The following is a 16,992-nucleotide window of genomic DNA, read 5'->3' as shown; positions in this document are numbered from 1 at the left end:
CCTGTTTGAGCTAACAGAGACAAAGTGAAGACACATGAAAACACGTTTGATTGATCAACCCTGACCCTGAACACAAACTCTGCTCGTGCTTTGATTAAGCCGAAATGGCTCCAAGCACTGTTTTAATTTATCTGATCTCAACTGGAGCACTTCTTTTTTACGGTTCATCTCACAGACTATTCTAGATCAATTGCATCTAGTAAAATAGTGTGTTCTATGTCAGGCTGAATTAGTAAATTCCAGGTCTGCTTGGCCAACACAGGTCCTAATTGTGTATGTGTTAAAACACCGCCCTGCAATGCAGTCTTGCGCCTCTCAATTAGTTGAATTGTGTGGAAGTGTGGTAATGTGCCCCGCTCCTGTGTGCATTTCTGTGTTGTATGTTGCGTGTGGTGTGTTAATGTTGGTGAATAGAGATGGCTGCACGGGATATAAATGGGTGTGTGCAACACGAGTTATTTAAAATGTATAATTGTATTTAGGCATGGGAGTGCATTTAAAGTATTTAATATGTGATCACGAGGTTGCACATAATTAATTCACGTGCTGGGATTCAAGTGAATAATTAATTAGTAATTGAATCCCGGCACAACAGTATATATAGATGCACGTTTTACTCACTCGGGGTTGTGTGTTCGGTGAGTGGAGAACGGGTGTGGAGAGGAGGTCAAATTAACAAAAAGAATAATAAAAATTATAATAATAATAAGTGTTTAAACTCACCGTGTTTGTTTGTCTGTTAGTCCACCGTTTGTTTAAGTGTTAGTCCGTTTTGTTTGTCTGTTTTATTTGGTCTCAAGTGCCGTGTCCTGTTTTCTGTTTAAAACCTTTTGTTTGTTTATTAAAACACTGAGCGCTGCCACGATTCAGTTACACACAGTACGCCTGTCTCTGTGATTCTTTCTGGTCTGAAGTCCTCCCTGCAGCTAGCCTGTCACAGGAGGTTTTGTGAAGTCCACTGGGGATAGACATATTTTCATGTATTGGCATCTATTTTATAGTCACATGTTCATATTATATCTTTAAGTTAATCAACATTAACCCTCACAGTTTAATTAGTAGTGTGGTTCATTTGCCATTTGTCAAGTGTGGTTTTCTGTGGTGGTCTTATAAAAACCAGAAAGCTTTGAATCTTTGTCTAGAAGTGTTTTGGATGTCAAATATTGTAATGCAGACAGAGAGTGGATTTTAGAAACCTTTTCTGTGGATGTAGATCATTAAGCTTTTAAGCCTGCAATTAAATAGGAATTGAATTGAAACAGTACTGCATTTACTTAGGCACTTACTGACTAAGTACTGCATTTACTTGTACTGTATTTCATCCCTTCCTTCAATGTTAGTCCTAATACAACATATTATATTGCTGAGGATGCACACAGCAGTGTGACCACACTTCCTATTCCTTTTCAGTAATGCTCCCATTAATAATTTGATTGCATTCCAGTCAGAGCACACATCTGGTGTGAATTATGACTGTGCTATTTTCATTGGCAGCAGCGTTAAAGTTACTTGGGCTTCTTTCTTACCTTCATACGAGTAGACTAGTATCAGCTCTCTTAAGGGTCTGCCAGGTGCCAACCAAGTTCTCCTGCTTTAAATGTTCTGTTTCTTAATAAAACGGTCTGCAGATGTGTTCTCTCCAAGTGTGCAACCATTTAGGAGTGGTAATGAGTTGGAAGGCAGCCTGGTATCTGGCAGACCTTTCTACTTCATGACTCACAGCTAATTAAAACCACCTTTTCTGCTTATTCCTCAGAAGCCATGAGTTTGCAGGTAAATGACTGGCTCTATAGAGAAGATATGAATTTTATTCTGTTGAGACCTTCAGCATTTCTTCTTCATCAGCAATGTCAGTTTATATGATGTAAACCAGATATTTGGTTTAATTCCATATTTTGGAGAGAATCCTCTCATAATACTCATTACGGCTTACCTCCTGCTCTTAACATATGAAACACTGTCTTTTCATAATATGTTTTTTTTGTAAACTGGAAACACGTTTTTTTTTCTGTATCTTTGTTATAAGCTATATACAATCTCTCCTCTTCTTTTTCTATTAAATTTCACTCTTGCAATTCTGCTTTGGCATCTGTTCCATTGTAATTATTCCTTAGATCTGAATGACTAGTTTTATAGTGTAATATGCTAGATGCTTTTGTCTTTACATGGGACACCCTTGAAAGGAGCTGTCACACTGCAGTGACACGCTCATTCAAATCTGGTGCTTATCCATTTATAATAAAATATAGTTTGTACATTCTTTAGCACAAGGGGAGTCTGATATGACAATCTTAAAGTTGTCTGTCATGGTTAAGCTTTTACATACATAGCCAAATGCTTATCCAAAAGGGATGAAGTTTTTAACACAAGTTACTGAGAGCATCAGAATATCGGGAAATAAGAAGAGCCACTCTTTCTTCGGGTATCCCTGTACATCACACTTTTTTTTGGATCTTGGTCATGGTGATCTTTTATGTGATACTGATAGCTCTTATTTATAACCATAGCAGTCGATGTATAACATATTCATCAACCACATTCTTTCAGCATTTGCATGCATGTAAAGTCAAGTTAGAATTAGATAGAAAATCAGTTTAGAGGAGGAATATGAAAACAAAAAAAAAAAAACATTTAAGTGATTTGCTTCTGCTTAATCATTTTTTAAATAAATTCATAAATACAAAGCAGAACTGTAAAAACAAATTGGCAAATGCATGTGTCCGGTCAGCCTGCCAACAAACTGGAGAAACTCATTGGAGTTGACAGGCCAGCAGAAGCAGGTGGCTGAGGTGGTGAACTCTCTTCCCCTCATGGGTATGTCTGGAGGAATTGTAATAGGAAGCCCGTCCATGCTGTCGGCCCCAAATACAGAATTCTCCTCATTATTATTTGCCTGCCCTCTCTAAGACAGTAAATAAACATGAACACACAAGGCAGTGCAGCATCTTGCAAGGAGGCTTTGGCAGATTTTTCAAAGGGCTCTGCTGTTGCACATGCTGGCCAAGAATTCAGAATCTACTTTTCACTGTGCAAAAGGTCATATTGCATTCATCTGAAATAAAATGTTGCACTTTATTGAAATTCTGTTTGGAAGCAGTTTAAGGGTGCAGAATGAAAGTCGCGAATGGCTACAAACTTGAAATGAACTTGATTTTCCAGTTGTTGCAGTCATAGCAACTTATTTGGGAAACAGATGAAGCTAATGATGAACACTTTTGAAACATAACAGTATACATTTAACAGTATGAAAAATAACTAATTATGATATAAAACTATTGCTCACCTTTTCTTGAGTACTGATAAGTACCCAGCTACTGTAAACAGCTTCCTGTTTAAAGTGGCCAGATAAAAAAAACAAACTCCTAAGTTGAAACAGTATTAATGCAGTCCTTTGTGGTATAGTTAATCTTTAGTAAAATCACAGCTCAGTATACTTTCCAATTTTGCTGTGTAGTAATAAAACCCTCACTGTTTAACCTAATGAAAGATTACCTTGCCTTAACCCTGTTGAATAACTTATAAAAAGATAACTTTTAAGATTCTAAAAGTGGATTTTGTATTGAATTGTTTTTCACATAGAAACAGTTAAGTTCCAATGCAGCTAACAATAGACAGATTATTAAGTTATTTTGTTAAATACAAAAGTTCAAGCAGAGCAGGGCAATTATGAGGCTATATATATATATGTATTTGAGATTTGCAGCCTGTCTGTACGTGGCTGCTGAGTAGAAGGAGGCGGAAAGGTGCTCTCTCTCCGAGTAGCCATAAGTAAGTGCTGTGTTAAGCCCGTGTGGTTGTGGTGCCAGGGATTACATGAAGAGAGAGAAGCAACTAAGGAAACCTAAATCCACAGAAGAACTGTGGTTAATTCTCCAAGATGTTTGGGCCAACCTACCTGCCGAGTTCCTTCAAAAACTGTGTGCAAGTGTACCTAGAAGAATTGATGCTTTTTTGAAGGCAAAGGGTGGTCACACCAAATATTGATTTGATGTAAATTTTTCTTCTGTTCACTCACTTTGCATTTTGCATAATTGATAAATATAAACTATTAACATGTCTGTTTTTGAAAGCATTCTTACTTTACAGCATTTTTTCACACCTGCCTAAAACTTTTGCACAGTACTGTGTGTATATATATATATATATATATATATATATATATATATATATATATATATATATATATATGTCGACATAGCAGTGGAAGTAATTATTAGAGCATCAAAATGGGTAGTGGGAGGAGAACGCTTGGCTTCTGGAATGCGACTGCCACCAATTAGAGCATACATGGATGACATGACAATCATGACTACAACAGTAGCCTGCACTAATCGGTTATTGGGCAAACTAATCAATAACATTGAATGGGCACAAATGCAATTTATATATGGGGATGTAACATAGAGTATAGAGGATACATGCATGTAGCCTGCTTACATTAAAATGCTATTCAAAATGTACTGAAACCCACAGGAATATAATTTACTGTACTACTGATATCTTTCATCCATTGTGAATTGTCCACTAAACAACTAGTGTGATGTGCACCTCATCAGTTTGTTCTTTGACTGGTCATTTAGAAAACTGTATTAATGTCCACGTAGTTAACTAGATGATTGCAGCAGTAGCTGCTGGATGCAGTAGTGTACATTGCAATAGCCATGCAGAGTGCAAGCAAGCAGGGAAAATATACTCAAACTTGTATTGGATGTCTGGCTATTGGCAGTATTAACAGTTCCAAAGATGTGCTGTTCATTTGTAATTGAGCAAAATAATCACCAACATGGTACTCGATATTTCTTCAAAACTGATGCTTGGGGTTTTTAAATGTTAGAGTTTTCCTTGAAGAGCCATTACAAGTCCTGATAGTGGGTTAATTTGTGGGTCGTCAGAGGTCACGTTACGAGTTCATCAAACCCAAAGGTTCAGCATTAACGTTAAGGGTTAATTCACTGTTACCAAAATGGAAATGAAATATTATTATACACAAAATAAAGTGCTTGCAGATTTTTTAGGTTTTCTATTTTTTTCCATACACTTGGGAGTTAATTTCATTCTTTTCTGTTAGTAGCTGTAATTGTCTCATTGAAACATGTGTTGCATTGTGATTGTTTTCACACTCCTGTTGAGAACTCACACAAATTATTAAGTTATTAAGAGTTGTGCACCACTGGTCTACAGGGATTGTCTAAGTTCAAAATATGTTACACTTGCCTACAATAAATAAATAAATAAATAAATAAATAAATAAATAAATGTGTGGGATTTACACCTCCTCACAAATGTAATAATTTTTTTTTTTTTCTATTACATATTAATAGAAGTTACAAAATGAATATAACCCCTTTGCGCAGACCCACAGGCCTAGCTTCGATATGAAAATTACAATATAAAATAACTTAGACAATCACTGCAAGTCAAATTTAATAAGACTGTCACCAGGTATTAAATTGGGAACATATATCACATATGTTGACACTCGAGATAACTAGAGTTCAGCAGGTTTCAAATGAAATGAAACAAAAACTTTAGTTATCTTAAATAACAGTTATACTGTCAATGCTATTGAAATAAACACAATATAATGCCTCTTTTATAACTGCCACCTACTGTGAATAAGTTTCACTCTTTATAATGTTTTCCTTTACCTTTTTTCAGTTTTATAATACCCACAGCAGATAAATAAAACCAGTTTACAAAAAAAGGGTAACTACAGTTTTGGAATGATCAAATATGTACATGTAGTGGACAAAAAAATGAAAACACCTGGGTAAATGAGGGACACCAAGTATATTGAAAGCAAGGGCTTCCACACAGTTGTGGCTCATGCGTTAATTAAGCAGATAACACCCCAGCATGCTTAGGGTCATGTATAAAAATGCTGGACAGGACTGGTTGCCTATAATTATGGCTAGCATGGCTGCAAGAGGAGACCTCAGTGACTTTGAAAGAGGGGTGATTGTTGGGGCGCATTTGGCAGGAGCTTCAGTGACCAAGACAGCTCAACTTGCTGATGTTTCACGAGCAACGCTGTCTAAGGTGATGTCGGCATGGAACTCCTAGGGAAAGACATCATCAGCAAAGGGCAACAGTGGGCGGAAGCGCAAACTCCAGGATCATGATATCCGTGCATTAATTCGAAGTGCAAGGCAAAACAGGCGAGCAACCGCAGATCAATTGACTGCAAATTTCAACCTGGGGCATGAGCAGCTAGTTTCATCAAAAACAGTCTGCCGAGAACTCCACAGAGCAGGATACCATAGTGGCCCAAAGCCCTATTAAGTGACTTTACATTGGTGTTTCCATTTTTTTGTCCACTACCTGTATGTGATGGGCAGATATGCGATGGGCGGATACAGAACAGATTATTGTGTGTGTGTATATATATATATATATATATATATATATATAATATGTATAGAATAAGAACGTTTTGAAGCTACTACACAGGCTGAAGTGTAAACATCCCAGTCCAGCTACAAATCCGATTGGAACCATCGTCAGAGGCAACCGCTAAAAAAAGGATCCTATATTATGAAACAAACTGTTTTGTTTATTTTTTATTTATTTATTTTTTTTAAATGTAGTCGTTGCCAGTTATTTTTATTATTTTCTCCCAATTTGGAATGGCCAATTATTTTTAGGCTCAGCTCACCGCTACCACCCCTGCACTAACTCGGGAGTGGTGAAGACGAACACACGCTGTCCTCCGAAGCGTGTGCCGTCAGCCAACTGCTTTTTTTCACACTGCAGACTCAAAAAAACAGCCACCCAAGAGCTACAACCCCCCCCACCCCCCCGGGGCGACACTCGGCCAATTGTGCGCCGCCCCCTGGGAGCTCCCGTCCATGGTCGGCTGTGGAATAGCCTGGACTCGAACCGGCGACGTCCACTTTATAGGGCACATCCTGCACTCCAGGCGGAGCGCCTTTACTGGATGCGCCACTTGGGAGCCCCTCAAACTGTTTTATAACTTATTAATGAATTTCCTTATTTTATTTATTTGTATGGCTTGATACTGAAGTTTTAACATGTTCACTGAGTTTAAGAATTGAAAGTTAATGTATAAGGAACATAATTCATTTGCAGGCAGGCAACCGATAAAGAACCTTGTAGAACACACGCGTGGTTGTACAGTAGTTCAAAGTAACATTGCAGTTAAAATGGAAGGCACTTTTTTAATGCCTACCCCATTAGCATTAAAGATTGTACAGTATTTATCACGATTACGCATGACTTCAAGGTAATGTTGCATTATATATATATATATATATATATATATATATATATATATATATATATATATATATATATATATATGAAATAGGTTATAGTGTCTATAACACTCAAATCCTGTTGAAGGTGCCTTAGTGGATTTTAATGTGCAATATTTTCCCCTCCCCCCGACAGGATGAGAAGCTTGAGATCGAGGGCGAGGTGATGTTTGATGAGGAGTTCGAAGCGGGAGATGAATGCGGAATGGAAGAGGAGGGTGTGGAAGAAGAGGAGGAGGAGGAGGAAGAGGAGGAGGAGGAAGAAAGCACAAAACTTAAAATACTGCGCAGAATCGCAGGAGTGGCATCAAAATTAAAAGAAGTTATTGGCAATATTATAACCACCGCTGGAAAAGTAGTTGTAACAATATTACTTGGTTTGACAGGTTGGTATCTGGCGAAGATATATTACGTATTTCTTTACTTTCAAAGTTTGAACTGTGATCTTTCTCACTGAGACAAAAGAATTTGTAGTGAAGTCCTGGGAAGTAGCTGAGACAAATTCACTACTGCATCTTCTACAGTATAATTGCTTAATTTACTGTGCGTATTTAGCACTAGATATAACACTATCAACATGCTTTGAATGTAGACTACACTAGGCATTGTAATAAACATATTGAGATTCAATCCTTTTAATTGATATTGAATTGTGTTTGTTCAAAAAGACCAGAAAAGTAGCGCTTGAACCAAATTAAATGAAATAATCTGTTAATGGAAATGTATTTGATGTAAAAAACACTCACAGCACTGTTTTTCAAAGATACTATATATTTTTTTTTAAATCTCAAGCATTCTTGCGCAGTACTTACACTGTATAAAATATAGACAATTCTCCCTTTCTCCTTGTGGTAACCCCATGCCCTTTCACTGCTGACAGAGGCATTTGAAGAAAGTAAAACAGACTGGCTCTGTAAAAAGTAAAAAAAGCAATTGAAGATCATTTGTGGACTGACGCTGCAGCCATGAAAATAAATGCTGCTTAGAAAAGGAAATAAAGATATGTATATTTGCTGTAATTGTCTTAGCCATTTGACCTAAACTTAGGTAACCCTTTTCATTTTTTATGCCAGTGTATATCCTTTGATCTTTCCTTGTCAAGTAGCAAACGTAAATGCAGTTTCTGTGTTCTTCCATAACTTTTCTAATGGGTATTATACTTCTAAAGGGATAGATGAAACAATATCTCAATAACTATTTATTTTTCTTTCTTTTTTACAGGTATTATGTTACCGTCTCTGACCTCAGCTGTATATTTCTTTACATTTTTGGGGCTGTGTACTTGGTGGTCCTTTTGTCGAACGTTTGATCCGCTGATATTCAGCTGCCTGTGTGTATTAATGGCCATATTCAGTGCAGGGCACTTGATTGGACTTTATTTGTACCAGTTTCAGTTCTTTCAGGAGTTTGTTCCACCAAGAGACTTCTATGCAAGGTAAGGAACATTTATTAAATTTATTATTTTAAATCTTCACCAAAAATCTATTAAACCCAGACGGCCAGAGGGATAGAATAAGTGTTAAATAGGGGTGTGCTGATACTCGTGCTCTTACTTGTCATTTCTTTTAATATTCATGTGCTTCAAGTCAGCTTTTAAAATACACAATGCAGAATGTAATTGCTTGGAAGTTAATTAAATGTTACTCAATTGTAAAGGTGAGGGAAGGATAGCTTTTCATGTTTTGAAATCAACACATTAATGAATGTATTTATTTAATGCCTGTCAATAAATACTTAAAGGCAATTATGATTATGAGTATGAATGTCAGTACACCCCTAGTGTTAAACTTTTAACAACTTAAAAATGCTTTTCGTAAGTGCACTTTGTTTATTGTTTAAGCTTGTATGAAGGGTTTTTGTGCTGCAGTGGTTTAGGAATTTGAAAACAGGTTTACTGTTTCTTCAGGGATCAATATTCTTAGCAGGCCAGAAGCCTGTGGCTAACAAAATATTGTCTAGCCAGAACTAATATATATATTTTTGGCAGTGAATTGCATTTCTAGGTCTGGGACTGAGGAACACAAATCTTTAAACACATGATTACTGTTCAGTATTAATAGTTTATTGAAAGGCTGGATCTCAAGTCCCTACAATGGCTTGGTTATCAAAAATACTGTTTAAAAAACTATGAATATCAGTTACTAAGAATAACAAATACTCCTTTATAACAAATAATCTTGGCACCATTTCAAGTTTAAAGCCACTTTTCTCACATTTACCCATCATAGCACTTTGGAAAGGTTTTGTATCAGTAATTATCTGATTATCTGACATTCCAATAAACTGAGCTGATATATCTTCAAATATTTTACATTCAACTATAAAACTTTTAATGACACAATATGTAGTAATACTAAAATAAACTAGATTGAGAATGTTTATTTCAGTATGACTCCATCACAAATATGGAATGCAATATGTAATAAACCTTGATGCAAAATGTAACACTAACATAAAATGCACTAAATCTTATTAAATCGTAACTCTTAAATATTATTACTTCAATAAAACATGATAAAAAAACATGGCAAAGCATTGTAAAAAATTGTATAGTCATGGCAAATTGCAAAAAAATACTAAAATATCAATACAATAAACAAAACAAAAATATTTTTCTTCTTATAGATACTGTTAATTAAAATAAGATTCCTTCAGTCATGAAAACCAATCAATTGTGTGATTTCCATTTAGCGACACTGGATTTAATGAATTTCTACTACATAAATTCCAGCAATGGCCATAAAGGGTTGAGCTGGTCAAGGTAATATTTGTGCGTTGATTTGTGTCTACAGTGAGGTCTAGTTGCTGGATACTAGCTGGATAGAGCAAAAAACACAGTACATATGTGATCCAATTCCCATCACCCAACAACAAGGCACAAGTTCTGAGGAAGGTCAGATACAGTATGAGGGGTGGTGTGCCTCCTGGAGTTGTTATGGATTCTCCTCAGGCATTATTAGGAAGCACGTGCAAAATAAATCTTAATCATGCAGTATAATATCTCGCAAATCTACCACACTGTAGGGATGCAAGATATGCATTAATAAAATACAAATGAAATCCTACTTAAGCTAAAACTAATCTGGAAAAATAGCTTCTGTCTATTCAGGAACCATTGGTCTGCATATGAGATGCATAGTACAGCTTTAACCACAAATCTTTTTCATAACATATTATAGCCATATAGCTGATATTTTTCCATATCATTATAATTATATTTTAATTCAAACTTTTTTGTATGTATTTAGCTACTGTCCAGTTTGGTGGTTAGTTATATTTGTTGTTGGGTTTCTCGGATTATGGTTGTCAGAAAATCTGATATCCACTTTATCTATACTATCCAATTAGACAACCTTTGTTTTGAGTTGATTATTAAAGCTGGATTATTAGAGTTGAAATAGGTCCCCTGTTATTAGGTTGAAAGATGAAAGGGTTATGTTTTCCAAGCAACCTGTGCTTCTCTTGGGGCCCCTGCCAGTAAATGATGTGTCTGAGATTAAAGGCTGCATAAAACATTTGCTTTGCCCGGCTTTTTCAAAACTACACATAACAATATGTTTGACATATGCACAAAGCATGGCATTGTATTTTATTTTATCTAGAACTCTACTGGGTTGAAAACTGTCTTCACTCTAAACATGGGAATACACTGCAGTATAAAAGTAAATTACAATACACAAGTTTAAAAAAAAATAGCTATTGACAATTGCAATATTTGAAATGTGTTTTATTTGAAAATATGTTTGAAGTAATATAATCAGTATAGTCTTAAAAAAGACAAACATATTTTTATAGCACAGACTGTTTGTACAGGTTATTTTGCCAATGTAGACCAATAATTGTACCACAGTTAATGGTAAGAACAGTTAAATTATGAACAAGTTAAGATTTTAAGAACAGTTTAAGTGTGTTTGTTTCAAGCTCTAAAGAAAAAATCTCCAAAAAAAAGCTATAGAAATATTTATGGAAGACAGGCCTCTCAAGTCATGGGTTTATAGTGTGGTGACAGATGAGACAAGCTGTATGTGAGGCTAATCAGAAAAACAAATAATCAATGAAGACTGAAAGAAATGTGAAACTTAACACTTTGGCAAATCTTAACTTCCCTGCAGAGAGGAGAACTTTTACATACTACTTTGCTTTTGGTTAAGAGTAAAACAGTAATAACGCTATTGAGAAAATTAGCGTAGAATGAAGTTATACAAATGATGATGTTTGTTTTAGGTGTTCATTTTTCAGGAACATATCTTCATACAGTGTGGTGCGTAGTGTAGACTGTTGTACTGTGTATGGGTTCACAGAAGCAAGTCACCCTTCTAAGCAAGGTGTATCTGTAGGTAACTTTTCCACAGGCCAATGCAGAGTTCATGTATTGAAATGGTACAGTACACTGAACCACAGTTCCCCTAGCAAGAGGTGTACAGTATCAACACTTTCCCTTTTTCTATCAAAGATAGATAGCTGGCTCCCGAGTGGCGCATCCAGTAAAGGCGCTCCACGCGGAGTGCAGGATGTGCTCTATAGCGTGGAGATCGCAAGTTCGAATCCAGGCTGAGACCGGGAGTTCCTAGGGGGCGGCGCACAATTGGCGGGTCGGGAGGGCTTAGGTCGGCAGGGGAATCCACGGCTCACCGCGCATTAGCGACCCCTGTGGCCGATAGGGCGCCTATAGTTCTTGCTCTTATTGTATTACTTGTATTGTAACGCTTGAAATGTTTTTGCTTACGATTGTAAGTCGCCCTGGATAAGGGCGTCTGCTAAGAAATAAATAATAATAATAATAAGTGGAGCCGCCAGATCTGTGTTGTCCTCTGGCACTATAAGTCTGGTGGCATCGCTGTGGATCTGCAGTGCGAAAAATGACAGCTTGGCAGGAGCACGTTTCGGAGGAGATGTGTTCCATCCGCCGTTTCCCGAGTCGGCGGGGGGGTTGCGAGCGGTGAGCCGAGGAAACAGATAATAATTGGGCATACTAAATTGGGGAGAAAACCGGGGTAAAAAATTGGCGGCGACTAAATTTATAAAAAATAAATAAATAAATAAATAAAAAGATAGATAGATAGCTTACACCATAACACAAAAAACAGCAGCCTAAACTGCTCACTGTAGATTCATAGACACTGTAATGGATCTCCTCCTAGCAGCTGAGCTGCTAGTGCTGACATCAGCATAAGACACGTACTTACCTCGTGATACAGAGCTTGCTCTTTATTTGAATGGTAAGCATGTAGCTGGTGGTTCGCTTGCAGCCCATACAATTCAGTCAGCTGAGATGCCAAGTAATTACACTACAAATGCTCCAGCAACATCCACGCATGGATCATCTATGCATAACCCTAAACCTAGCCTTATATCATCAGTTTACCCTGTACCTGTTAAACCTAATCATAACCTTTAAGTCCCTATCAAATTTCAAAATTGCTGAATTTAGAGTTATATGTATATACAATCTGAAAAAAAATGATATTCACTTAATTTTTGTTTTTTTAAATGAGTAGCAAATAAAAAAAAGTGATATATGTCAATTCAGGGAGGCAAATTATTTTCTATGAAATACAGACAGCTGCTCCTTAATACAGTACTTGATATATCAATTATTGTGTGGGGTATTTTTCAATAAATAGGTTCCCTTTCAAGTACTAAATGTAGCCGTTACCATATGGGTTTTTACCTCATAAAGACCTGAAACCTGAATAAGATATACCAAAGCTGTTCAGTGAGCCTGTGATGCAGTCATGCCCCATCCCTGAGGGTACAAGAGGACTGCGCTCACAGATCACATCGCCATTTTTCCTTTCAAGACTGACCTGACCGGAGAGCCTTGTTCAGGTAAGTACTTGTTACTTCTATCTGCTATATAGTGTGCATTTATTGTGTTTTTACACAAATTATATGTGACATTAAAATAATCGCTGTAATAGTATTTACTAATTACACGTATTTTGTGCACTACAGCCTGTTACTTGTTACGTCCCACTGCAGCCTTGTGCCCCGCGTTAAGCCAGCGGCTAGAGTCGCTCCCAGTGATCCAGCTAAATAAGTCGGCTGACTGTGCTATTCCCCCCAGGCTGCAATAGCTCCGACTGGAGTTATTTATTTTGCGTTTTGGCTTTAGCTAAAAATATGAGACACTTTATATTATTTATATAATTGTTAAAATTACTATATTTCTTGAGAAAGTTTTTTCTCTTATGTGTTTTCTTTGTTTTTTTTTACAGAGACTATGCGCAGGCTTGTCTGCAACGTGGTGCTATAGCAGACGTGCAGCAAGGACAGCTGCTGGGCTCAGCAGCACTGCGCAGGACCAAGATACTTGCTTCAGTTGTGGTTGCTTGCAATCTCTTCCACAGTATCTTGCTGCCGTTTTGGTGACAGCTTTAGCATCACCATTACGAAGGCTGTTAGTACCATTCTAACAAGCAGGCTTCCCTCAGTCTTGTGTGTGATACTGACTGAGTGGTTTTGTCAGTGGCTTGTACAGGTGGGCATCCCTTTACTTTGTCCCGGACTGTACCCGTACCGACCTGGTGTTAATGTCACCAAACCGGTACCGAACTGACCTGGTTCCGTCCCTGTTCCGACATGGTACCGACCCCATGCTACAGTTACCGAACCAGTACTGACCCGGGTTTACGCTGTGCAAAAACCATCATACCGGTACTGGTTATTCTTCTAAATAACACCACTCTATGGAGCGCTCTGTGTCCCTTACTCCTGCTCAGCGCCGCAGACAAAGCCACAAGCCAGGCAGCAGCCCTAGGATTTTGCTGCCACAGGCCCAGGGCCCTTTTTCAGGGAGCCATCTGGAGTATTGGCATCAATGCACAACAGACATCTGGGTGCTTACTACCTTTAAGACCGGCTATTCTCTGCAATTCAAGCACGGCCCCCCCTCCCTTTCGAGGCGTGGCTACATCATCAGTCACGGACCGGGAATACACTCCTGTGGTGTCTCAGGAGGTAGTAGCTCTGCTGCAAAAAAACAGGATATTCGCATGATAGACCCCCTCCACCTCAGACAGGTCAACCTGTATCTGAGCCGAAGGAGGTTCAAAATGTTGACGATGCAACAGCTGTTGCAGTCAATCGGGCCAGACGCATATTTCCATATCCCTATAAAACCAGCGCACAGGAACTACCTGCAGTTCGCCTTTCAGTGAACAGCGTACGAGTTCTGTGTCTTGCCATTTGGCCTCTCCCTAGCTCCCTGTGCCTTCTCAAAGTGCATGGAAGCTATCTTGGCCCCATTGAGACTCAAAGGCATCAGAGTACTCATTTATCTGGACAACTGGCTCTTTTGTGCCCACAGGGAACTTGTCACCGGCCACCTTCAACGGTTGGGTCTTACAATGACTCATGCAAAGAGACAGCTCACGCCTTCTCAGACAGCCTCTAGGGGTGTGCTTTGACTTGGAGGGCCATGCTGTCCACTCTGTCGGACAACAGAGTGCAAATTATAGCTGCCTGTTTGGAGCTCTTTCAGCTCAACAGAGCGCTCATGCTGGTGACGTTCCAGAAACTTCTGGGCTTGATGACAGCAGCTTCCCAGACCCTTCTATTGGGTCTCCTGCACATGAACCAGGCCTGGTTCAAAAGCAGGGTTTTCAGCCCGTGTTGAACCACAACCGCCTACTGATAGTGTCTTATCAATGTCTAAAGGCACTCTCTTGGTGGAAACACCCGGCCCAGCTGTGCCTCGGCATAGTGCTGGGCAGTATCAGCAGAAGTAAGGACGTCACCTCGGACGCGTCCAGCCTGGGCTGGGGTGCTGTGTGGAATGGCAGGGGTGCGCAAAGTGTGTAGAACCCCTTTTGGCAGGGTCTCCACGTCAATGTTTTAGACCTGCAGTCAGTTTACCTGGCCTTGCACAATTTTTTGCATGAGGTTGAAGAGAAACATGTGGTTGTCTGTACAGACAACACAACAGTGGTGACTTACATCAAACACTAGTGCCCGCAAGCTTTTTTTCTGGGCACATGAGAACCTTCTTTCACTGTGGGCAGTACATCTGCCTGGGGTGACAAATTGGGCGGCAGTTCTCCTATCAAGGAGAGTCCCCAAGTCCTCAGAGTGGAGGCTTCACCCCGAGGTGGTGAGCCTCATTTGGGAGAGGTCCGGGAGAGCAGAGCTAGATCTCTTTGCCTCCCAGGAATGACTGAACCAACTGTCCCTTCTGGGTCTCCATAATAGGAGATGGGGACCCGCTGGCAGTAGATGCCTTGGCACACCTGTGGCTGAGGCAACTGTTATATGCTTTCCCACCACTCGCCCTGCTCCATCTGTTTCTGGAGGAAATCAGGCAGGACCAGGCCAAGGTGCTCCTAGTATAGCCCCTTATTGGCCCATGATACTGGTTTTCAACCCTGATGCATCTCCTGAGTGGCCAACTATGGAGACTTCCCAAGCGTCGCAATCTGCTCAATCAGGCACGGGGGACCTTATGACATACCGACCCATCAAGCCTGCAGTTCTGGATATAGCCCCTGAACAGCTGCATTTGGAGCTTTCAAATAGGGTCATTGACACCCTGCAGAAAGTCTGAGCACCTCCACGTGTTCCCAGTATGGGTACAAGTGGGGTGTTTTCAGACGTGGTGTCTGCCTTGTGGATGCGAACCCAAGACTTGTCCCATAGCAGTTATACTGCAATTTTTGCAGGACCTTTTTGACAAGGGGAAATCTCCCTCCATGTTAAAGGTCCATCTGGCAGACATTTCGGCTTGCCATGCCAAAATTGACTTCCTGGCGAGACAATTTTTGAAATGGACTCGGCGACTTCGGCCACCTATGAAAGACATTGTTCCTCACTGGAGGCTAATGATGCTCCATTGAGTCCATTGAGCATAGGGCAGCAGTGTGGAGTAGTGGTTAGGGCTCTGGGCTCTTGACCGGAGGGTTGTGGGTTCAATCCCCAGTGGGGACACTGCTGCTGTACCCTTAAGCAAGGTACTTTACCTAGATTGCTCCAGTAAAAACCCAGCTGTAAAATTGGTAATTGTATGTAACAATAATGTGATATCTTGTAACAATTGTAAGTCGCCCTGGATAAGGGCGTCTGCTAAGAAATAAATAATAATAATAATAATAATGCATTCATCCGAGCTGAAATTTTTATCGCTCAAAGCTGCTTTCCTGTCTGCTATCACCTCCGCAAAGCAGGTGAGTGAGATGCAGGCATTCTCTATTGCAAAAGCGTGCTTCATTTTTACAGAGGCCAGGACAAAGGTTACGCTAATTACCAATCCTGCCTTTTTGCTGAAGATGATCTTGGCATTTCATGTCAACCAGTCTGTGGAATAGGAGGCCTTCCATCCAACTCCTTACCAGTCTAACAGAGAGCGACAGCTCCATACGCTCTGCCCTGTGTGGGCCCTGGCATAGTATGTTGACAGGAAGAAAAGTCGGAGGCAGTTCGAACAATTTTTTGTCTGCTGGTCAAGTGGATAGCAGACCCATTCCGGACTGCCTATGAACTGGTCAGACTGAAAGTCGTAAATCCTCAAAATCCTTGCTTTGGAACTAGTATTAAGGGTGGCTTCCCAGATGACCCTTACAACACAGGCATAGAGGTTCCGGATGGTAATGCACATAGCATTCAACATAGCCTTGTAGCATTCAAGTCGTTCTGCATATTACCCTTGCAACGGCTTTGGTACATTTCGTACTTGAGTTATCATATTATTATAACCCTGGTTCCCTGAAATATAAATTTAACCAAC

At 39.4% G+C, this 16,992-nt stretch overlaps 1 protein-coding gene across 3 annotated transcripts in view; it reads left to right on the top strand.

Moving 5' to 3' along the window:
• LOC117400530 (piezo-type mechanosensitive ion channel component 2-like) overlaps window positions 1–16,992 on the top strand; it is a 198,810-nt gene that overhangs the window by 113,247 nt on the left and 68,571 nt on the right. For all 3 annotated transcript variants that reach the window (XM_059022048.1, XM_059022047.1, XM_059022049.1), the window contains exons 6-7: window positions 7,411–7,660; window positions 8,496–8,709. In XM_059022048.1, coding sequence (XP_058878031.1) covers window positions 7,411–7,660; window positions 8,496–8,709 — 464 coding nt within the window. The remainder of the gene's footprint in view (window positions 1–7,410; window positions 7,661–8,495; window positions 8,710–16,992) is intronic.

Source organism: Acipenser ruthenus, chromosome 4 (genome assembly GCF_902713425.1).
Source record: "Acipenser ruthenus chromosome 4, fAciRut3.2 maternal haplotype, whole genome shotgun sequence".
Taxonomy (NCBI): domain Eukaryota; kingdom Metazoa; phylum Chordata; class Actinopteri; order Acipenseriformes; family Acipenseridae; genus Acipenser; species Acipenser ruthenus.
Note: the sequence above shows the minus strand (reverse complement) of the source record. Positions and strands in the feature narration are given on the sequence as shown.